Source organism: Malus sylvestris, chromosome 4, assembly GCF_916048215.2.
Source record: "Malus sylvestris chromosome 4, drMalSylv7.2, whole genome shotgun sequence".
Lineage (NCBI taxonomy): Eukaryota > Viridiplantae > Streptophyta > Magnoliopsida > Rosales > Rosaceae > Malus > Malus sylvestris.
Window position 1 is genome coordinate 26,760,591 of NC_062263.1, and position 22,484 is coordinate 26,783,074.

The 22,484-nt window shown below is 39.5% G+C and overlaps 3 protein-coding genes across 7 annotated transcripts; 2 read left to right on the plus strand and 1 right to left on the minus strand.

Annotated features, from left to right (window-relative positions):
* Nucleotides 1–1,789: 1,789 nt before the first annotated feature.
* LOC126618497 (FACT complex subunit SPT16-like) lies at nucleotides 1,790–5,946 on the plus strand. The gene is made up of 2 exons (XM_050286584.1): nucleotides 1,790–2,113; nucleotides 2,493–5,946. Exon 2 carries the CDS (start codon nucleotides 2,505–2,507, stop codon nucleotides 5,715–5,717), a length of 3,213 nt encoding a protein of 1,070 aa, XP_050142541.1. The 5' UTR covers nucleotides 1,790–2,113; nucleotides 2,493–2,504; the 3' UTR covers nucleotides 5,718–5,946.
* Nucleotides 5,947–6,916: 970 nt separating this feature from the next.
* On the minus strand, nucleotides 6,917–11,579 carry LOC126618495 (FACT complex subunit SPT16-like). Of its 2 annotated transcripts, none has more exons than XM_050286582.1 (3): nucleotides 11,331–11,579; nucleotides 10,970–11,062; nucleotides 6,917–10,437 (listed from the first exon to the last, which is right to left on the minus strand). In XM_050286582.1, exon 3 carries the CDS (start codon nucleotides 10,365–10,367, stop codon nucleotides 7,152–7,154), a length of 3,216 nt encoding a protein of 1,071 aa, XP_050142539.1. In that variant the 5' UTR covers nucleotides 10,368–10,437; nucleotides 10,970–11,062; nucleotides 11,331–11,579; the 3' UTR covers nucleotides 6,917–7,151. The 2 variants fall into 2 exon arrangements, with proteins under 2 accessions (XP_050142539.1, XP_050142540.1); XM_050286583.1 differs by having other exon boundaries at nucleotides 6,917–10,499.
* Nucleotides 11,580–11,725: 146 nt separating this feature from the next.
* On the plus strand, nucleotides 11,726–20,876 carry LOC126618498 (protein transport protein Sec24-like At3g07100). Of its 4 annotated transcripts, none has more exons than XM_050286586.1 (14): nucleotides 11,726–11,838; nucleotides 12,881–14,065; nucleotides 14,164–14,302; nucleotides 15,879–16,069; nucleotides 16,634–16,741; nucleotides 16,833–17,036; nucleotides 17,226–17,457; nucleotides 17,895–18,044; nucleotides 18,149–18,305; nucleotides 18,573–18,700; nucleotides 18,779–19,101; nucleotides 19,181–19,369; nucleotides 19,966–20,206; nucleotides 20,324–20,876. In XM_050286586.1, the coding sequence occupies exons 2-13, from the start codon at nucleotides 12,944–12,946 to the stop codon at nucleotides 20,197–20,199; spliced, it is 3,177 nt and encodes a 1,058-aa protein (XP_050142543.1). In that variant the 5' UTR covers nucleotides 11,726–11,838; nucleotides 12,881–12,943; the 3' UTR covers nucleotides 20,200–20,206; nucleotides 20,324–20,876. The 4 variants fall into 4 exon arrangements, with proteins under 4 accessions (XP_050142543.1, XP_050142544.1, XP_050142545.1 ...); XM_050286587.1 differs by having other exon boundaries at nucleotides 11,746–11,838; nucleotides 12,887–14,065; XM_050286588.1 differs by lacking the exon at nucleotides 11,726–11,838 and adding an exon at nucleotides 11,884–12,008 and having other exon boundaries at nucleotides 12,887–14,065.
* Nucleotides 20,877–22,484: the final 1,608 nt, after the last annotated feature.

The window sequence follows — 22,484 nt, forward strand, 5'->3', positions numbered from 1 at the left end:
CTTAACAATAAAAAATAAACTCTAAGCAAAAAAATAAAATAATTGTTAACGGGTGAAAAGGGTTGGGTTCGGATGACCCGTAACTTAACGGGTTGGATTGAACCGGACCCAAACCCTATAAATCCGATCCGTTTACAGGTCTACTCCTAAAGAAAACACCGAAAAAATGATGATAATGGGACAATGTTTCTTCGAAGATATATCGTAAAGATAGAGCACAAATAAAAGAGAACGGAAAAGTTCGTGTCTTTACCATCTTTGTGAGCCAAATGACGACGTATGGGGTTTGAAAATTACGACTTGTTTCCAAACAACCAATTGGGTCTCTGATCTATGGGGGTTTGAAAGTGTTGGAGCTTTCAGCTCTCATAGATGAGAAGAGGAGGGAGGGAACTTTCTTTAGAGGAGTAGTTGGATCCCGTAATGTGATACCTAGAGCAAGTTTTAACTCGCCATTTTAAACATTAGTCGTGAAGAGAAATCACATGCATGCCTCTTGTGTAACTTTTTGGAATTTGAAATGTGTTGACTTTAAAGGAAGTGTCTCCTCTTTACTCAGTTGGAGAAAATAAGAGATTTTAGATGTGTAAATTGAGATTCTATGCTCCATGAAATTCAAACTTACGGTACCGTTTGATATGTGGGACGGGACGGGACGGGATGAGCCGTTCTGTCCCATGTTTGGTGCGCCTAAAAACTGTGGAACGGATTGTCCCATGGGACGAAATTTGACTGATTTTTCGTTCCACCTCTTCCCCCTGGAACGACCCATTCTACATCCGTGGAACAAAAATTTATAACATTTTATGACAAAATTTCTCCTTATCTTTTTCAATATTTACGTCATCCGTTCCGTCCTGTTCCGTTCCGTCTTGTTCTATCCCGTCCCGTCATGTCCTGTTGTGTCCCGTCCCGTTCCGTTCCGTCCCGTCTGCTTACCAAACGGTACCTTAGGTATCGTTTGATATGCAGATGAGACGGGACGGAATGAAGAGAGAGTAAAGATGCCCTAGGATGGAAACAAGGAGGAAGAAGAAGGAGACTGAGAGGTTATAATTTTGTGTTCCACGGATGTGGAACGAGTTGTTCCAGGAGGGTGAGGTGAAACGAAAATTCACCCGAAATTCGTCCCATGGAACAGCACGTTCCATCCGTTTTAGACGCACCAAACGTGGGACGGAAAGCCTCGTCCCACTCCGTTCCGTCCCGTCCCACGTACCAAACGGTACGGTACCTAAGAGTTAGAAATGCAAAAAACCCTTAAACGAGACATACGTCACATTTTAGTTTAATTTTAACGACACTATATATGAATTAAACCAAATTATTATCAACCGAAAATGTGATATGGTAAATTTTTTTTGTTATCAAGCACCACAACAGTTTATTACTTACTAAAATTATGAATAAAATTGTATGTCAAAACAAAATTAAAATGCCAAAAATCACAGAATCAGATGCTTCACCACCAAACAACTTTACCAAATCATGATTTTCCCGCCTTATTTTTAACAAAAGCCCAGCACTCGTTCCCGCCACGAGTAACTCCAAAACGACGCCGCAGAGCCCAAGCCCAACGCCTGTTTGCATTTTCCCTCTCAACCAAACGACGCCGTCCGACACAAAATCCCACACCCTGACAAAACAAGACTCAATCCCCGAAAATACCCTGGTAGAAAATCGCAATGACTACAGGAACCACCCAAACGGGGAAGTAAAATTTCATAATCCTCAGTCCTTTTTCGTCACAAGGAAAAATCAGTTCCTTTTAAAGCACCCCTTCTCCAGAGCCCTCGAAAACCATAAATCCCCCACGCTTACTCTTCTCCGGTTCGAAAAAACCTTCTCTGCGATTTTTCATTTTTCCATCTCTCTCTCTCTCTCTCTCTCTCTCTACTTCTTTGAATTCTCTCTCTTTCTCTCTCATCCCTCGCTTCGAAACCCTAGGTTCTCTATCTCCCTCTCTCGCTCTCTCTCTTACTCTAAAATTTGCGTTTTGGTCAATGTATCGGGTACTTGTCGCCGCGAAGCCCTAGAACCCCGAACTGAAACCCTATTCGACATTGCGGAGCCGTAGAAGTTTGCAGAAGGCCGTTCCTGAAGGTTCAGAAAGGTACGATTTCGGTTTCTGTATTGCTGTTCATGGATTAATTTAGTGGTTTTCGACGATTTTTGTATGTTTGGGGGAGGTAATAGGAACCCTAATTTGGTTGTCGAGTTGGGGATTTTTTATTGGAAAGTCGAAGGGAGTTGGTGATGATGATTTTCGGGGTTTTTCCAGATATAATTTTAGCTTTCTATGAATGTTGATGGTGTCGCGAAACCCTAGTAATGCTAACTTGTGTGAAACCCTAATTGAGATTTTTAGGACTTATATTGCAAAAAAATAAAAAATAAAAAATATGGATATTGATAAAGTGCGAATTTTGTTCTTGAGTTAAATAATATATTTAATTGGCTGAAAGTGATTAGTTGATGTTTGTCATGTGTAGAAACTGGTTGTAATGGCTGATCGTCGAAATGGAAATAGCCAGCCCGCTAATGGGAAGACTGCAGCTGGAGCAGGAAGTGCCTATAACATTGATTTGAAAGTCTTCAGTGAGAGATTGAAGTTACTTTATTCTCATTGGAATAAACATCGATCTGATTTGTGGGGTTCTTCTGATGTTGTTGCAATAGCGACACCAAAAGCATCAGAAGATCTGCGGTACCTTAAATCTTCAGCATTGAATATTTGGCTGGTGGGTTATGAGTTTCCAGAGACCATTATGGTTTTCATGAAGAAGCAGATTCATTTCTTGTGCAGTACGAAGAAGGTGTCTTTGTTGGAAGTTGTAAAAAAGTCTGCCAAGGAAGCTGTGGGTGTTGATGTTGTGATGCATGAGAAGACAAGGAGTGATGATGGAAGTGCTCTGATGGAGGCAATTTTCCGTGCCATTCGTGCTCAATCGAAGGCTGATGGCCATGACACAGCTGTCGTTGGACATATTGCAAGGGAGGCCCCTGAGGGAAACCTCTTGGAAACATGGTCCAAGAAGCTTGAGGATGCAAATTTTCAGTTGGGCGATGTAACAAATGGGTTGTCTGACCTGTTTGCTGTTAAGGACAATGACGAGATTTTAAATATCAAGAGAGCCGCTGTCTTGTCTGCTAGTGTCATGACCGAAGTAGTTGTTAAAAAGCTTGAGACTGTTATTGATGAGGAGAAGAAAGTTACCCATTCTTCTTTGATGGATGAGGCAGAGAAAGCTATAATGGAACCATCTAAAGCTAAGGTGAAGCTCCGGGCTGATAATGTTGATATCTGTTACCCCCCAATATTTCAGAGTGGAGGACAGTTTGATCTCAGACCCAGTGCTGCTAGCAATGATGAGTTGCTTTATTATGATTCTGCTAGCGCGATCATATGTGCTGTTGGGTCCCGCTACAAGAGTTACTGCTCAAATATTGCCAGGACCTTTCTGATTGATGCTACTTCCAGTCAGAGCAAGGCATATGAAGTTCTCTGCAAGGCCCATAATGCAGCCATTAGTGAGTTGAAGCCTGGGAAGACGGTCAGTGCTGCTTATCAAGCTGCCTTTGCTGTGGTGGAGAAGGAGGCTCCTGAATTAGGATCAAATTTGACAAAATCGGCTGGGACTGGTATCGGCCTTGAGTTCCGTGAATCTGGGTTGAATATAAATGCAAAGAATGAGCGGTTGGTGAAAGCAGGCATGGTCTTTAATGTGTCACTTGGGTTTCAGAACTTACAGAGTGGTCGCAGCAATCCCAAAAACCAAAACTACGCTTTGTTGCTTGCGGACACTGTAGTTATTGGCAATGACAAGCCAGAGGTGGTGACGAGTAGAAGCTCTAAGAATCTTCAGGATGTGGCATACTCCTTTAATGATGGAGATGAAGAGGAAGCGGAAAAGCCCAAAAAAACGAATGATGAGGCTAATGGAAGGGAGGCCTTAATGTCTAAGACAACATTGAGGTCGGACAATCATGAGATTTCAAAGGAGGAACTCCGCAGGCAACATCAGGCAGAACTTGCCCGTCAGAAAAATGAAGAAACTGCCCGCAGACTTGCTGGTGCTGGATCTGCACCGGGTGACAATCGTTCTGCAGCAAGGGCTTTAACGGATTTAATTGCCTACAAGAATGTAAATGATGTCGCTCCACCAAAAGGTCTGAATCAGCTAATGATTCAGATTGACCAGAAGAATGAAGCTGTTCTGTTGCCTATTTATGGCAGTATGATCCCTTTTCATGTTGCAACCATAAGGACAGTTTCCAGTCAACAGGACACAAATCGGAACTGTTATATCAGAATCATGTTTAATGTCCCTGGGACTCCTTTTAGTCCTCATGATGCCAACTCACTGAAGAACCTTGGGTCTATATATTTAAAAGAAGTTTCATTTCGCTCCAAGGATCCAAGGCACATAAGTGAAGTGGTACAGGCGATTAAAGGGCTGCGAAGGCAAGTTGTGTCCAGGGAGTCCTTGATAGCTGAGAAGGCGACACTGGTTACTCAGGAGAAACTCCAAATAGCTGGTAACAGATTTAAGCCAATAAGATTGTCTGACCTTTGGATTCGACCTGTTTTTGGTGGCCGTGGAAGAAAGATTCCTGGTACTCTAGAAGCTCATGCAAATGGGTTTCGTTATTCTACCACCAGGCAGGAGGAGCGCCTGGATGTTATGTTTGCAAATATTAAGCATGCCTTTTTCCAGCCAGCGGAGAATGAGATGATCACTCTCCTCCACTTTCATCTGCACGATGACATCATGGTGGGCAACAAGAAAACAAAAAACGTGCAATTCTATGTTGAGGTGATGGACACAGTTCAGACCTTGGGAGGTAGTAGGAGGTCTGCTTATGACCCAGATGAGATTGAAGAAGAGCAGCGGGAGAGGGATAGGAAGAACAAAATAAATATGGATTTTCAGAACTTTGTGAATCGGGTTAATGAGCTTTGGGGGCAGTCACAGTTTAGGGACCTTGAGTTTGATCAACCTCTGAGAGAGCTTGGTTTCCATGGTGTACCTCATAAATCATCAGCATTTATTGTCCCTACTTCAACCTGCTTGGTTGAACTGATAGAAACTCCTTTCCTTGTTGTCAGTCTAAGCGAGATTGAGATTGTGAATCTGGAAAGAGTTGGCCTTGGGCAGAAGAATTTTGACATGACAATTGTATTCAAGGACTTCAAAAAGGACGTTCTCCGGATTGATTCGATCCCTTCGACAGCACTTGATGGTATCAAGGAATGGCTCGACACAACTGACCTCAAGTATTATGAGAGCAGGCTGAATCTCAACTGGAAACAGATACTGAAGACAATCACCGATGACCCGCAGAGCTTCATTGAAGATGGAGGTTGGGAGTTTTTGAATTTGGAAGCGTCTGATTCAGAGTCTGAACAGTCGGAGGAGTCAGACCAGGGTTACGAACCATCGGATATCGAATCTGCTGAATCAGATGAATCGGATGATGAGGATTCTGATAGTGAATCGGTTGTGGAGTCTGAGGATGAGGACGGAGAAGCGGAGTCAGATGAGGATGGGTTATCGTGGGATGAGCTGGAGAGGGAAGCAAGCAATGCAGATAGGGAGAAAGGGAATGAATCAGACAGTGAGGAGGACAGGAAGAGAAGGAAGGCGAAAGCTTTTGGGAAGTCTCGAGCCCCACCTCCTACTAGTAGCATCCCGAAGCGGAGTAAGATGAGATAGATCGTGTGATTGTTTCATGTCAGTGACATGTTAATGTTTTTAGAAGTCGTCTGACGGTAGTTGCTTGGAACTTTTAATTTTACTAGTTCGGTTTAAGTTCTTTCGTTATCGCAATTTGGACCGAATAGACTTATGCTGCAGATGCATAGAGTGAGACTAGACCTTTTGCTTGTAAATTGTAGTATTATGCTGGAAGTAAAAGCTTTATCACCGTTTGTGTTGTTTTTAACTTGTTTAGGTCTTTGATTGCCCCTATTCTTCTTGTTTAATTTCCACACTTGGAAGAATTATGAATGTTGCTTTGTATTGTGCACCTCTTTTTGTACGTTGTTTCCCAAATAAGCGAAAGAATTTTTTCGCAACGCCGTATTGTTCTTACAAAGAAAAAGGCATTTGCCGATGTAAGTTAGGCTAGTTGCTTAAAGAAAGTATGCCGTCCACCATTCTGTATACATATGCATTCAAATGCATGCCATTTCTGGGGTTGTGGAGGAAGCAAGGGAGAATCGAACGATGTTATTGGTTGGAACGAGGGATAAGACGGTGAACGATTCAGATCAAAATCCATCAGTTCATATCCAAATTCATCCATCCCTTCGCCCAAGTATAAGTTCATGTAATTCATTCCTTACCCTAATACAACCCAAACAAGCTTTTGCATGCATCCGCAAGGGATACACATTTTACCCCGTTGGCGTTTCTTCACCTGCAAGTAACTTATTACCAAAAAACCACATTCACTACAGAATTCATAAAGCAACAAAAAAAAGTGCCAAAAGTATGGTAAAAGATATATACATGTGTGGGAGGATAAAATCCAGTTTCGACTCATGGACCAATACCAATCATCCAAAGGTGGAGGTGCGCAAGGGAAACGTGTCTAGATAACTACCTCCACTACGGAGGACCACTAAGGAAGAGGGAGAGGAAGACAGGTCGTGGTACTTGTTTCCCAAGCATGTAGTCCTATAAATGTGGAGAGGAGCCAAAGATCAAGGTACATAATTAGAACCCGAGAGAAAGCAAATAATAGAAAATCAATCGACTGACTTGAGCGTCGAAGTATCTCTTGCAGGTACCCTGCCCAGACTAGCTACGGAGAAAGACTGTTCGGGGACACCTCATTCAGCGAACGTGATGATTGCAGTCAACAAATATGTGAAGGTATTTCTTCCTGTAGGAAATTTTGCTCCAACATGTAATGCCCTTTAATCCTTTTTTTTACTAATCTTACAAGAAAAAAGTTTGTTTTAACACACAGAAAGAACGAAGATTCAACAAAAACTTAAACTTACTTTTACCCTTTTGGTAACTCTTTAACATCTTCAAAATAACACACACAACTCAAATCCAATGCTGCTGCAAAACTCAAAAAAAAAAAAAAAAAAAAAAAAGAAAAAAAAAAAAAATGAAGACGAAAAGACGAAAACAATGTCACCTAAATTTGGGCCTCTTGGGCAGGCTGCCACCAATGTTCCTCTTGTCGGGAACTCGAGCCTTTCCAAAAGCCTTAACCTTCCTTCTTGCCCTCTCCTCTTCACTGTCCGACCCATTCCCTTTTTCCCTGTCCGCGTGGCTTGCTTCCCTCTCCAGCTCTTCCCATGTCTTTCCTTCAGCCTCTTCTGAGTCTTCTCCGGATTCTTCTTCCTCATCATCTTCCGACTCCACCAATGACTCGCTGTCATCATCCTCCTCATCTGAACCTGAATCCGACTGTACATCTGAAGGCACATACCCATGGTCAGACTCCTGAGAATTGTCGGAATCCGAATCACTAATATCCATGTTCAAAAATTCCCATCCACCATCCTCTATGAACTTCTCGGGGTCGTCAGTAATGGTTTTGAGGATAGGACGCCAGTTGAGATTCAACCTACTCTCATAATACTTGAGATCAGTGGTGTCTAACCACTCCTTAATTCCATCTAGAGATGTCGAGGGAATAGAATCAATTCGGAAGACATCTCGCTTGAAGTCCTTGAAAACAATAGTCAGATCAAAGTTCTTTTGCCCTAGACCAACTCTCTCAAGGTTTACTATTTCAATCTCGCTCAGAGTAATTACCACAAACGGTGTCTCTATCAGCTCAACCAGACAGCTTGAAGTTGGGACAATGTAAGCTGACGCTTTATGAGGTACTCCATGGAAGCCAAGCTCTCTAAGGGGCTGATCAAACTCAAGATCAAGTGATTTGAATGGAGGTTGCCCCCACGAATCATTTACTCGGTTCACAAAGTTCTGGAACTCCATATTAATTTTGTTCTTTCGTTCCCTTTCACGTTGCTCTTCCTCGATCTCATCAGGATCATAGTTTGACCTTCTTCCACCTCCCAGTGTCTGCACTACATCCATCACCTCCGCATAAAATTGCACGTCCTTTGTCTTTTTGTTTCCTACCATAATATGATCGTGCAGATGAAAGTGCAGCAGGGTAATCATTTCCTTCTCAGCTGGCTGGAAAAATGCATGTTTGATATTGCTAAACATAACATCGACACGTTCTTCAGACCTTGAAGTCGAATACCGGAATCCATTCGCGTGGGCTTCCAGTGATCCAGTGAGCTTTCTTCCACGTCCCCCAAAAACGGGGCGAATCCATAGATCTGGCAATCTTTTTGGCTTGAATTTGGCTCCTGAAATTTGCAGCTTCTCCTGCGTAACTAAAGTTGCCCTTTCAGCTTTTTCAGATTCCCTTGAGGCAACCTGCCTGCGAAGAGTTTTAATTTGCTGTACTACTTCACTTATATGCCTCGGGTCCTTGGAACGGAATGAAACTTCCTTTAAAAAAATTGACCCTTGAAACTTCAGGGTGTTTGCATCATGGGGGCTAAATGGAGTACCAGGTACATTAAAGATTATACGGATGTAGCAATTCCGGTTAGTATCCTGCTGGCTGGAAACACTCTTCACAGTGGCTATGTGAAAAGGAATCATGTTTCCATAAACCGGCAAGAGGATAGCTTCATTCCTCTGGTCAACCTGAATCATCAACTCTTTTGGAGCAGGCAGATCATTGACATTCTTATATGCAATCAGATCACCAACTGTCTTCCCAGCACCACGATTGTCGTTAGCTGCAGAACCCCCACCAGCAAGCCTTCTAGCAGTTTCTTCATTCTTTTGGCGGGCAAGTTCGGCTTGGTGCTGCCTTCGTAGCTCTTCTTTCGACATTTCATGGTTGTCCGATCTAAGTGTGGCCTTACTCATCGCACTCCCGGCACCTTTACTACTGGATCTAGGTTTTGCCTGCTCTTCTTCTTCATCATCATCATTGAATGAGTACGCCACATCCTTAACAGCTTTGCTTGAATTAGTCAAAACTTCAGGGGTCTCCTTACCAACAATAACTGTATCTGCTATTAACAGTGAAAATATCTGGGTTTTAGGGTCTTTTGTCTGTGCCTGCACGTTCTGGAAACCCAGAGAAACGTTGAAAACCATGCCTGGTCTCAAAATTCGGTCATTCTTAGCATTAAGATTAAGCCCCGACTCACGAAACTCGAGGCCAATTCCAGTTCCAGCTGTTTTAGTCAAGTTTCCAGCCAGCTCTGGAGCCTCCTTTTCAACTACTGAGAGTGCAGCTTGGTATGCAGCACTTAACTTCTTCCCAGATTTTAAATTACTGATTGCAGCTTCTTGAGCTTTAAGCAGAACCTCATAAGCCTTGCTCTGCGTAGAATTTGCATCAATCAGATATGTTCGAGCAATATTGGAGCAGTAGCTTTTGTACCTTGATCCGACAGCACATATAATCACACTAGTAGAGTCATAACAAAGGTTCTCATCATTGCTTGAAGCACTTGGCTTCAGATCAAATTGCCCTCCACTCTGAAAAATTGGAGGATAGCAAATATCAACATTTGCTGCCGTCAGCTTCACCTTAATTCTTGCAGGTTCCAATATGACCTTTTCCGTGTCATCCATCAATGAAGAATGGGAAATTTTCTTTTCCTCATCAATGACCTTCTCAAGCTTAGGTACCACAAAAGTCTTCATCACTGATGAAGTCAAGTATGCCGCTTTCTTCACATATGTAAGCTCAACGGGGTCTTTGACGGAAAACAAGTCCGAGAACCCATTGGTCACATCACTCAACTCAAAATTAGCATTCTTCAACTTCTCACTCCAAGTCTCCAAAAGTTTCCCTTCAGGAGCCTCTCTTGCTATGTGTCCGACAACAGGAGCATCGGAGCTCGAGTGGGCATTTACAGCTCGGAATATGCTATCCATCAGTCCAGTTCCATCCTGGCCTTTGAGTTTTACATGCATAACCACTTCAACACCAACAGCCTCTTTTGCAGGCTTTATCACAGCATCAAGGAGAGAGGCCTTTTTCTGGCTACACAAAACATGGATCTGCTTCTTTGCAAAAACCATGATAGTTTCTGGGAACTCATAACCAAGCAACCAGATATTCATTGCTGAGGATTTCAGATACCGCAGATCCTCAGAAGTTGGAGGAGTTGCTATTGCAAGTGCATCAGATTCACCCCATAGATCACTACGATGTTCCCTCCAATGTGAATATAACATCTTTAACCGCTTGCTGAAGTTATTGAGATCAATGGAATATGCACTGGCCGCTGCTGTTGCTGTTCCTGATGGCTTCCCATTCGCAGGTTTGACATTACCTTTTCGTTGCTCAGCCATTGACGACACTTCAGATATAAATTCTACAACCTTGGAAATTCAGCCTGCTGACTATGCTGATCAGCATAAACTGTGAGAAATAACAAATGTTCATCAGTTCGCTTCCCGCTCTCCACATAGTGAAAAGTTGACCTGAAAACTTTTCTTAATTTAGCTTTCTGCGTATGCAATACCAACAGTACATACTAACACCAGCACATGTAAAATTCAAATATCGCTCACTCTTGAGAACTTCGCATCAAAATTTATTACCTATATTGAGATTCAAGCTCAAACAGCTATAAGCAATCATATATTGTTAACCGTCCTTTTCCACTAAAACTCGAATTTTTTTAATCTTTTCTTTGTTTTCCAACCACCCTTAATCTTGACATTCAAAATTTATCGTCGAAGTTATATTAAAGTTCAGATTTGCTTTCAACCAAATATCAGGAACGAAACAGAGTATCTCTCACACACACACACAAAGTAAAAAAAAAAAAAAAAAAAAAAAAACGGGGAATCCCTCTGGAGCTGTCAACAATATCAATATAAATTTAACTTCTAATCATAAAAAATTAATAACAAATCGATTGAAATCGAAAACTTGTTTAAGTACTTACTTTGCGATTGATCGAAAAGATTTCGAAAACTTGTTCCCAGCTAATTTCTCAATCTCCCAAATGAAGCTCCAAGCTTGATGCATCATACCTGCCCTGAAAAAACCATTTCCAATAAGCCATTAACAAAATTATTTCCAAGTTGCTAAATCTGCTTCTCAAAATTTCAGAATCTGAAGAAACAAACAAGATCCATTTACTGATGGAAATTCAATTTTTTTTTTTGTAATTTTCGATGCAGAATCGAAACATAATCATCGGATTGACGAAGCTAACGCCAGCTGCTTGGATATCAAACCCTCAAAATTTGAAGGAAAAAAGCAAAACCCAGTTGATCAAATTGAATAAAAACTTGGAACTTTACCAGCTTTTGGTGGAGGATTCGGAGGAGGACTCGTTTGCCAATTAGGCCTCTGAAACTGGTGCCAAAATCGAAAAGTGAAGCTGATTTGGGGGGAATTGGAGGATGGATTTGGATCGAAATGAGAGGTTTAGGATCAATCTGCGAAGCTTAAGAAGATTGAAAAAGGAACTAATAATAATTGAGAGATGGAAACAGAGAGAGAGAAATAGAGAGCTGTGGATGAAGACTTGACCTGATTCGTACTTTGTATTTATAATCGTAACTTTTTTTCGATACGATTCATAAAATTCATATTTTTATATTAAAAAATTAATCTCGGTAGTATTTATTTTATATTTCGTTAAAATTTAAAAATTTTAAATTATTTTTATTATTTTATAATTTCCATACAAGAACGAAAACGACGTCGTTGAGGTGGATGAAAATATTAACCCAGTGACAGTTTCTCTTTCGTGTTTCTCGTATTTCACCCTCTCTCTAGACTTTCTCTCTCCTCAGGCTGGCAAAGGTAAGCACTTCTTCCTCTCTCTCTCTCTCTCTCTCTCTCTGAATCTCGATTTGCCACTCTGCGATTAAATCAACCGAACGAGTCCTTCATCTCGGTTCGTTCGATATAGTTCACTTTTCCCTGCTTTGGGTCTCAATAAATTTCCAGAATTCAACTCGCAATCTAGTCGGGTCTGTTTTTGCTTTCTAGTTTTCATTGGGTTTTGCATTCGATTTCCATCGGTTCGCAAACGTGGCTCTAATTTTCATCTAGGTTTTCTTGATCCATATAGATGTTACAAATTTGGGATTTGGGTAGTGCTTTTCTTTTCGATTTTTTCCGATTAAGATCTGCTACACTGTCTCTGTGTGCATGCTAAATTATGCTTTCTCTTTGTTGTAATTACGTTTTTAGGATTATGGGATTGTTGTTTTTTAGTGTCAGCAATCATAAAGTTAATATTTGTGGTAATGCTAAATTATGCTTAATTAATCACATTTTGTTTATCCATGTTTGGTCCATTATTGCTTATAGGTTAATTCCTAATGGTATATCGTGATCCATCGTGCACCGTTTATGATTCGATCATGTGAGAGTTAAGCCTTAGGAGTTAAGAGTTAGGATTGGGTGGTTTATGAGTTTTGACCTTGTTAACTGTTCTAGCTGTTTAGGATTGCTAGGGGAATTTTAAATTAATTGTTAGTGATGCTTAAGTGTAGTCAAATATTACAAATTCAAGATTAAGGATTCAAGCCGACATTCTTGCTTGGGCTGCTTTATTAATTTTGCGAGACTAGACGAGCTTAGTGTTGACATAGAGGGTTTGATCTATTTTCGAGTTCATTATTTGCTTATTCCATCAGTATCGCTTTGTTATGTTTGATGCAAAAAAAAAAAAAAAAAAAAAAACAAAACAAAACAAAAGAAAAAAAAAAGAAATAATTTGAATGTACGTCTTTGTGTTATATGATTCCATACCGTAATACTGCGAGTGTCTAAGCTGTGATGTAGTGACATATTGATGTTCTTGGATGATAAACCAAACTTCTTCTCTTGGCTGTAGGAGCAGGTCTAGGTCATGAGAGCATTGTTGCTACTGAAGTAGCAGGTGTTTGTAACCAAAGTTATGGGGACTGAAAACCCTGGTCGTCCGAATTTTACTACAAGACCTGCCACTGCACCATTTGCGGCTCCTCCTCAGAACATGATGCCTTTTTCATCTTCAGGTCCCATGGTTGGACAGGAGGCATCTGGTTTTAGACCTCCTCCACATGTCACTCAACAGACACCTTTTTCATCGTCTGGGCCTGTGGTTGGTGCAGCTGCCTCTAACTTCGGACCTACTCCACCGGTTGCTCCACAGACTAATGTGCCGTTCTCGTCAACTGGATCTGCAGTTGGAGCACAAGCCTCCCATTTTAGACCTACCCCGCCAGGTAGGTTTCATGATCCATCTGTGCCTCCTCCGCCAACTTCAAGTGTCCCGCCGAGTGTTGGACCTTTGTCCCGTTTCCCAACACCACAATATCTATCAGCAGCGCAAGCACCCCCTACACGTGGTCCACCTGTAGGCCAAATGCCATATCAACCTCCTCCAGGTCAAGCACCATTTCAACGACCACAACAGCAGATACCTTCTGTGCCAATGGGACCTCCACCTCAAAGCTTTAATTCTGTACCACCAAGTGTGAATGCTCTTCAGTCTCCATCAGATTCATCATTCCCAGCTTCCCTACCAAATTCTCAGACATCTTTTCCTGGATTCCCCCGTAAGCAGTCTAGTGCAGACTCACAAGCCCCACCTGCTCAGTCTCCATTTCTTACTCATCAAGGAAACTATGCAGCTGCTCCACCAGCAGTGTCCTCTCCTTTTGCTGCTCACCAAGGAGGTTATGCTCCACCTCCGCAGGGTGCAGCTCCATTGGGTATGCAGTCAAGGGACCACATGCAACATCACGGTTCTGGACCTCCTGTTGGTGCTGTCCAAGCCTTGACAGACGACTTCAGCTCACTATCTATTGGATCTGTTCCCGGATCAATTGAACCTGGACTTGACCCTAAAGCTTTGCCAAGGCCTTTGGCTGGTGACGTGGAGCCAAAAGCACTTGCTCAGATGTACCCCATGAACTGCAATCCTAGATTTCTACGGTTTACAACTGGTGCAATACCAAGTTCTCAGTCTTTGTCTTCAAGGTGGCATTTACCTTTGGGAGCAGTTGTTTGTCCACTTGCTGAACCACCTGATGGGGTTAGTGCATGTGCATCTATTACTCACACATTCAAAATGATCAAAATTGATTGAAGTTTGATTCACTGTAACTATCTTGTTCCTTGTTATCTGTCTAGGAGGAAGTTCCAATTGTTAATTTTGGTTCTGCCGGGATTATTCGCTGTAGAAGATGTCGGACATATGTGAACCCCTATGTGACATTTACAGATGCTGGAAGAAAGTGGCGTTGCAACATTTGTGCTCTGCTTAATGATGGTAAATGGAATTCCCTAAGAATAAATTGAACTTATTATTATGGGATACTTTGGATGCAATCCCTAATCCTTAACATTCTTTGATTAAAACCTTAATAGTATTCAAAGTTTGATCAAAGTCCCTTGACTTTGTACACCTCATTATATTACTATTAATATTTATATTTTTATAGTTTTGACATTAATTGTTTGATATTTTATGAGATTTCCCTCATTATAATACTATTAGAAACACTTACAATAAAAAAATTCAAACATTTTAATTTAATAAATGGATAAAAACTATGTAAAAATAAGAAATAATAAATGGCAAAAGAATGTATCCATAGTGTTAAAAAACTTGGTACATTTTACAAAAAAATAGGTACATTTCACATATAACAAAGTGGTACATTAATAAAGAAGAATGGGTACATTATAAATAAATTAGGGTACGGATAAAAGATTAAAAAATTATGAGTACAAATGAATTTTTAAAAAATATAGGTGCTAAAAGAAATTAATACATGGGTACAAAATAAAACTAAAAAGAAAATACTACAAATTTTTTAAAAAATGTTGCAAATTAAAAGTGGTTACAAACTAAAAATATAAATATATGATACAAAGTTTAGACATAAAACATAAATATACCATATGTAATTTTTCTATCATTGATTAAATATACAATGTCACGTGACGGTATACACATGGGTACAAACACAAGGAAAATTTTAAAAAATTGGGCACAAAAAGAAACTAATATATGGGTACAAATTAAAAATGAAAAGAAAATTGGTACAAATTAAAAAATATTTGCAAATTAAAAATAGGTACAAACTGAAAATAAAAATATATGATAAAAAATTTAGCCATAATATAAATATACTAATTGTAACATTTTTAACACTAAACAAATATATTTAAAAATAAAAATATTTTATTATTCAAATTAATGATGTTATTAATACCCAAGGACCTTGATAAAAATTGAAAATGAATAGGATTTTAATCAATGAAGTAACAAAAAGAAGGATGTGAACCTAATTTTCCCTATTATTATTAACAAATGTATGGAAGGATGCAGAATGTTGACACAAAATCTTCCTATGTTCAACTTCATGCTTTTCCATGTTGGCTGCATTAAGCAGCTGAGTTTGCCATATGTTTTATTTGTTTGTTAGTTATACTTCACCAAATAGAATTTCTGTAATATATTGTGCAATATATGTATTGAATATTCCTGCTTGCTTTATAGTCCAAAATGTTGTTATTATATTCATTTTTTATTTCATAATGCAGATATTTTCAACATTGCAACCTGTCATGCTAGAGTAGTATTTTGCATTTTCTAATTCTTAATAATTTTCCCTTAGTGCACTGAAGTTTCTAATATCATGATGAATGTACAGCAGCTTTGCTTTATTTTTAATCCTGGTTTTACCTGAATGCAATCAAGTTTTCTTGCTAGATACTTGTTTTTGGTTACTAAATATTAACCATGGTAGTGGGATGTTGTTTGGTTCTTGGTTAATATATCTTATTTAATATTTCTGGTCAAGCATAAAGTGATAAATTGGATTTACTTTCTCGTTCAGTCCCTGGGGATTACTTTGCTCATTTGGATGCCACTGGCAGAAGAATTGATTTGGATCAACGATCCGAGCTTACACGGGGTAGCGTGGAATTTGTTGCTCCAACTGAATATATGGTGCGGCCTCCTATGCCGCCACTGTATTTTTTCCTCATTGACGTTTCGTTATCTGCTGTCAGAAGTGGTATGATTGAGGTAAACACTGTTTCTAATGCTTTTACAGAAACTCATCCTTGCATTCTGAAACCTGTTTGTTTATAAATTATTGCTAATATGCAACTACAGACCCTTGGGGAGTATTATGCATGGTTCATTGATTATCCAGTAGTGCTAGTGTATTTTGTTCTTGGTTGCCCTTTGAGAGTATAGTGTCAGAGGCTCTTGATTGAGATTAGGAAGAAAAGACGATTTTATTAATATACAATATCATATCTAGTATGCTGTGTCTGGTTTTATTTTTTGTGAAAAAGATAAAGTAGGCTGGCTCAGATGCCTAGCTTTGGGAATTTTCTCATACATGACACTTATAGAATGGGTTTTGCTGAGATGAACTTCTCTTGTTTATGAAATAGTTCGTGTAAGCACTTTTAATAGTGTGAATCTCATGGCTGGTTGTGATGTCTTTTCATTTGAGTAATTCTATGTCTTTGATTACTGCACAAGGCCTGTCTACGTCTCTGTTGGAATTATTGATTACTACACAAGGTCTGTTTACCTCTCTGTTGGAATTATTGAAATTTATTGATGACCTCTTTGCAGGTTGTGGCCCAAACTATCCGGTCATGCTTGGATGAGCTTCCTGGCTTCCCCAGAACACAAATTGGGTTTGCAACTTTTGACAGCACAATACATTTTTATAACTTGAAAGTATGTGTATCCGTTATTCACATAACTTATTATTTTCTGTTTCTTCCGACTACCAACATTTGTGTTGAGATCCTCTGAGTTTTATGTGCAGTCTTCTTTGACTCAGCCTCAAATGATGGTGGTCTCAGACCTGGATGATGTATTTGTTCCATTGCCAGATGATCTTCTTGTTAATCTATCTGAATCAAGAAGTGTAGTGGAGACCTTCCTAGATAGCTTGCCGTCAATGTTTCAAGACAATGTGAATGTGGAGTCTGCTTTTGGTCCAGCTCTTAAAGCCTCACTTATGCTTATGGTGTGTGAGCATCTTCACACATAGCAATTTGAATTTTGCCTTTGGAGAAAATTTATCACCAATTATAAAGCAGTGTGTTAATTTTTGTATTCCTTGAGTAATTGGCTATTAAGTACTTCATTATGCAGTTCCAAGAATCTGGTTGTTCATTTACTTTGCACTAACTTATGTCCACACATGCTTGTGCAGAGCAACCTTGGGGGAAAATTGTTAATTTTTCAAAATACACTGCCATCTCTTGGTGTTGGTCGCTTGAAGTTGCGTGGAGATGATCTTCGTGTCTATGGCTCTGATAAAGAGCATTCACTAAGACTACCAGAGGATCCTTTCTACAAGCAGATGGCTGCAGAATTTACCAAGTTCCAGATAGGGGTGGATGTGTATGCCTTCAGTGACAAGTACACTGATATAGCTTCATTAGGTACATTTTTATAGTTGTTTCATATTCTGTTTCCCTTTCATAGAACTAAAGATCAAGATGATGTTAGCAGATAGTAGGATCTTATGATGATACTTCTCTTCATTGATATGTTGAGAACTCTTATATGGTCCACCAATTTTCTAGTTGTTGCCCTTTTGGGGAAATATGCTTTAACATGGTTTTCTCCAATTTATTGCATTACCTATTTTCCTAGAAAATGGTAGTCTCTGCCTTCTAGTGAACATTTTGAAGAAAGAATCTGAATTTACACATTTGAAACTTTTACCATCTTGTTTGTAGTTCTTATTTCCAGCAGCTATTGATAGACTTATATCAGGGTGTGATGGTTATTGAGTTGTATGCTCTCGCATGAACCATATTTACCATGCAGCTAAAAAGTTCTACAGTATATAATTGCTGTGGTCTTTCAAATGTAGGTACTCTGGCAAAATATACTGGGGGTCAGGTGTATTATTACCCGAATTTTCTATCAACCATTCACGGAGATAAGTTGACACATGAATTAGCCAGAGATCTTACTAGAGAAACTGCCTGGGAAGCAGTGATGCGCATAAGATGTGGAAAAGGTTTGCCATTGATGATTCTCCATAACAACTTTATTGTGCTCACATAAATATGTTTTTTTGCCTTTGTCGGAAATATGCTAATGTTTTGTTGTTTATACTTTTAGGAGTGCGCTTTACGTCTTACCATGGGAACTTTATGCTAAGGTCCACAGACTTATTAGCACTTCCTGCTGTAGATTGTGATAAAGCATTTGCAATGCAGTTATCTCTTGAAGAGACGCTTCTAACTATTCAGACAGTATATTTCCAAGTTGCCTTGCTGTATCCTTCCACTTAATGTTCGATTTTAAGTTTTAACTACAGATAGACATCCTGTATGGTGTTGTAGTGCTTGTTTTTCTTTTGATTATTCACAAATCATTCCCTTCCGATATTCTTTTTCCGAAGTTTCCTTTTCAGTTGCATATAAAGTTGTTTTGTTCATTATACTTTGATTATTCACACATACTCCCTAGTTTAAGTCGCTTTGGGGAAAATTTCGGAATGATATTTTGAAGGTTATTGTGAAGTGTCCTTAACGTTTTAAAGATACACTGCATCCTGCGGAGAGAGGCGTATTAGAGTACATACAGCAGCAGTACCGGTGGTTACAGATCTGGCTGAGATGTATCGGCAGGCTGATACTGGTGCTATTGTCACCTTGCTTTCCAGGCTAGGTGGGTGATTGAAATTCTGTTCGTAATGTTGTATGTTTTGAATCTCAGTTCTTATTTTTTTTCTGAATCAAATTGCAGCAATTGAGAAAACTTTGTCCCATAAGTTGGAAGATGCTCGGAACTCTCTGCAGCTAAGAATTGTCAAAGCTCTCAAAGAATTTCGAAATCTCTACGCTGTACAACACCGTTTAGGAGGGAAGATGATATACTCAGAGTCTCTGAAGTTCTTGCCTTTGTATGGATTGGCACTTTGTAAATCAGCACCTCTTCGTGGGGGGTATGCAGACATGTCACTTGATGAGCGTTGTGCGGCAGGCCACACAATGATGACCTTACCAGTTAAAAAGTTGTTGAAGCTCCTGTATCCCAGTTTAATACGGCTCGATGAGTATCTTTTGAACGTAATACAATTCCATTCACTTAAACTTGAGTGGTTTCATTTCACAATCGTTAAATTTGTTTCCGCTTCTTGTATTTTAGGCATCTTCTGAAGCTGATGACATCAAAATCATAGAGAATAGGTTACCACTACTTGCCGAGAGCTTAGATTTCAGAGGCCTTTATTTATTCGATGATGGGTTTCGCCATGTTCTATGGTTTGGTAGAGTTCTTCCACCTGATATAGCTAAGAATCTACTTGGGCCTGACTTTGCAGCAGAGTTATCAAAGGTATGATAAAGCCCCTTAAGGACAAAGTAGAACAAAAGAAGTATCATGTTTAAACATCCATCATTACTTTCTGCATATTCTTTGTTTTGTGACTTCTTTGCATGTTTTATATAAGATCTGTAGTTTAATTTCTTAATCTCTGTCCCTGCTGCATTATGCTGAAATTTAAATACACCCGAGCTCCCTATTACAGAAAAGTGTTATAAGAAACAATATAATTGTTGATATGGCTGGCTTATGCGCAGCTGACTAATTTATAAAGCTTCCCAAAAAGCCTTGAGAATGCCACCCTCTTTTCCTTCCCTAGTTTATATGACTCTAGTATATCACTTTCTTTTCTTTTATCATTTGGATGACCCATTACTAGCTCTATGGTTTTCCGTAAGAACTTTATTGGATTCTTATTCTGTGATCGGCCTTTGGTTTAGATAATTTTGGAGTGATCTTTGTAATCCGAACCTTTCTTGAAGTTTCTAACTTTGTCCCAAGAATTCTTTGCTTCCCCACTTTATCTGATTTATTTTTACCTTGTAACTTGTTGAACTGGCATTATTTATTATTTCGTCTACTCTACTCTTATTGTTTTGGCTGATCAGGTTACCCTTTGTGAGCGAGATAATCAAATGTCAAAGAAGCTAATGAGGATACTAAAGAAATTCAGAGAAAGTGATCCTTCACATTATCAGTTGTGTTATCTTGTAAGACAAGGTGAGCAGCCCCGAGAAGGCCATCTTATACTTGCCAATCTTGTTGAGGAGCAGATGGGCGGAAGCAATGGTTACGTTGATTGGATAATACAAGTACACCGGCAAGTCCAGCAAAATCCGTAATGTAGAGGTAATGACGGCCGTTAAAATATGGCATTTATTAGCTGTTGCTTCACACTGCTGGTCAGATTCGAAATGCTTGTGCTCTAAGATTATCCCCGGTGACCTTTTACTTTCGATCTGGCAGGACGCTTATTAAGCAGACTAGATGCCTCATCTGTAGAGTGGTTGAGCATTATTTACCTGGAAAAAAAGAAGAAGTAATTGAGCATTATTTTGAATTCAGCCATGGGAGCACCCCATGCTGTAGAGTCGAGGATGTTGAAGAACGGGTGGCTATCATGCACAGATTTTTGGACGATTCGGTACGTCATCATCACAGGATGGAATGATCAAAGGATATGTACTGTAGTCATATAATCTCGAGTCGTCGTCTTCGTGTTAGGAAGAAACACGCTTAAATTTTTTGTATGTGATATCTTTTCCCCCTCCGATCTGATTGTTTAGTGAGAGGAGATAAAGTGGTGTGATACGGAACAATCATATTTACAAGATTTGTCGGATTTTGTTGCGTCTTCTTTTTCCTTGGTCAGATGTTGAATTTTGTTGAGATAAGATCCCATTTCAAGAATGCTCGAATTCATATTGTTTTTAGATAACCAAAAACGCTTGAATCATATCCGATTTCAAAGAATAGTGATTTTTCATCAATGGAAGATAAATGTGCTGAGACTCTAGTATTTTTCATGTGTCTCCTTTCTGGCTTCTTGTGTTTTCACGTGTCCTCTCTCTCGCCTGTTGTGTTTTCACGTGTCCCCTCTCTTGCCTGTAGTGTTTTCACATGTCCATCTCTCTCTTCACTCTCTCTTTCCTTTATGCAGTGCTTGTGTTCTCTTCCTTTTCTCTCAGTTTTCCCTTTATGCAGTGCGAGATGTGCTAGATCTCGCACCTTCAAGGTAATGAAAGATGAAATGCCTTGTATGTACAAAAATGCATCTCTTAGCAAGACAAATTTTGAGTTTGAGGCCTAAAAATAGATCCATATGCTAGCTTGGCTCAAAGCAAACGATATCTTACTACATAGGTTGGGACGTGACAGATCTATTTGTTTTTTGTTATTATTATTTGAATTGTGAGCTAATGATGTGTGAGCTATATCAATTGATGAACAATTAGATGCAATTTTTTGGCTCGTTGATTCTGACATTGACACTTATTCATTCATTTTTATTTAGGAATTGTTTCGTTGATTTCTGGTGGTCTTCAATTATTGATTTTGGTGTGGACAATTATTTAAGTATGAAATTTTAGATTTTCCTTTTTCACTTCAACTTTTAATTGCATTTGTTTTATTCTCTATCAACCAATTAGTTATTTTTTTTTTGTTAATGATCTTAATTTTGAATTTTTTGTTATGATATCAATTATTTAAACAAAAGTTTGCTCTATTTTCAGAATAATCATATGTAAATACTTTGCAGTTATGTTATGTTATCCTTCCCATTTGGAGCAGCTTATTTTATCCTTTATTATCTCCAAATGAGAGGATGCATGTGACTCGTATTGAACATAATCAATGTTGTCAAGTCTTTTCGTGCCCTTCTTTCTCTTGGCTGGTTTTTTCTCGACTGTTGCTAGGCTTGTCTTTCACTGGCTGATCCTGCAAACCAGGACACACGATGAGAAAGCGGCGCAGCTTAAGGGAAACTGGAAGTTCTGAAGATCAAGGAGTTCATGAAGAGTGTACGGTTGGCAGGCTTAGTAATCTTCCGGAGGGAGTTGCTCATAAAATCCTTTCCTTGCTTATATTTAGAGACCTCGCTCGTTTCGGCAGTGCATCCAAAACCCTCAGAGCACTCTACTTGTCGACTCCGAGACTGAACTTTAGATTGCCGAAACATACTTCAAGCCGCAGAGAGTGGTCAAGATTTTTCAGCTCTGTGGATAAATTTTTGAACCTTCGAGGCTATAACAAAATAAATCACTTTCGTATTCATTGGTCGCATCGTCCTCTCTTTTGTGAAGCCGCCCTTGCGTTTGTGATGATGTGAAACTTCGAATCCTCCCATGGATCAATAGTGCTTTAAGGTGCCGAGTTGAAGTGCTTGATATTGATATCAGTGTAGCATCCATTGAGAGGACTTTTGAATTTCCATCTTCCATCTTTCTTTGTGGATCTTTGAAGACTCTGTCGGTGAGCAAAGGTTATGCAACTATCAAAACGCCGTCATCCGCTTGTTGGTCTAAACTGCAATGCCTGAATTTGGCACATGTAACTTTGGATCAGGGGTTCTACAGATGGATTTCATCATCATGCAAGTGCATTAAAGAATTACATCTTCGAAATG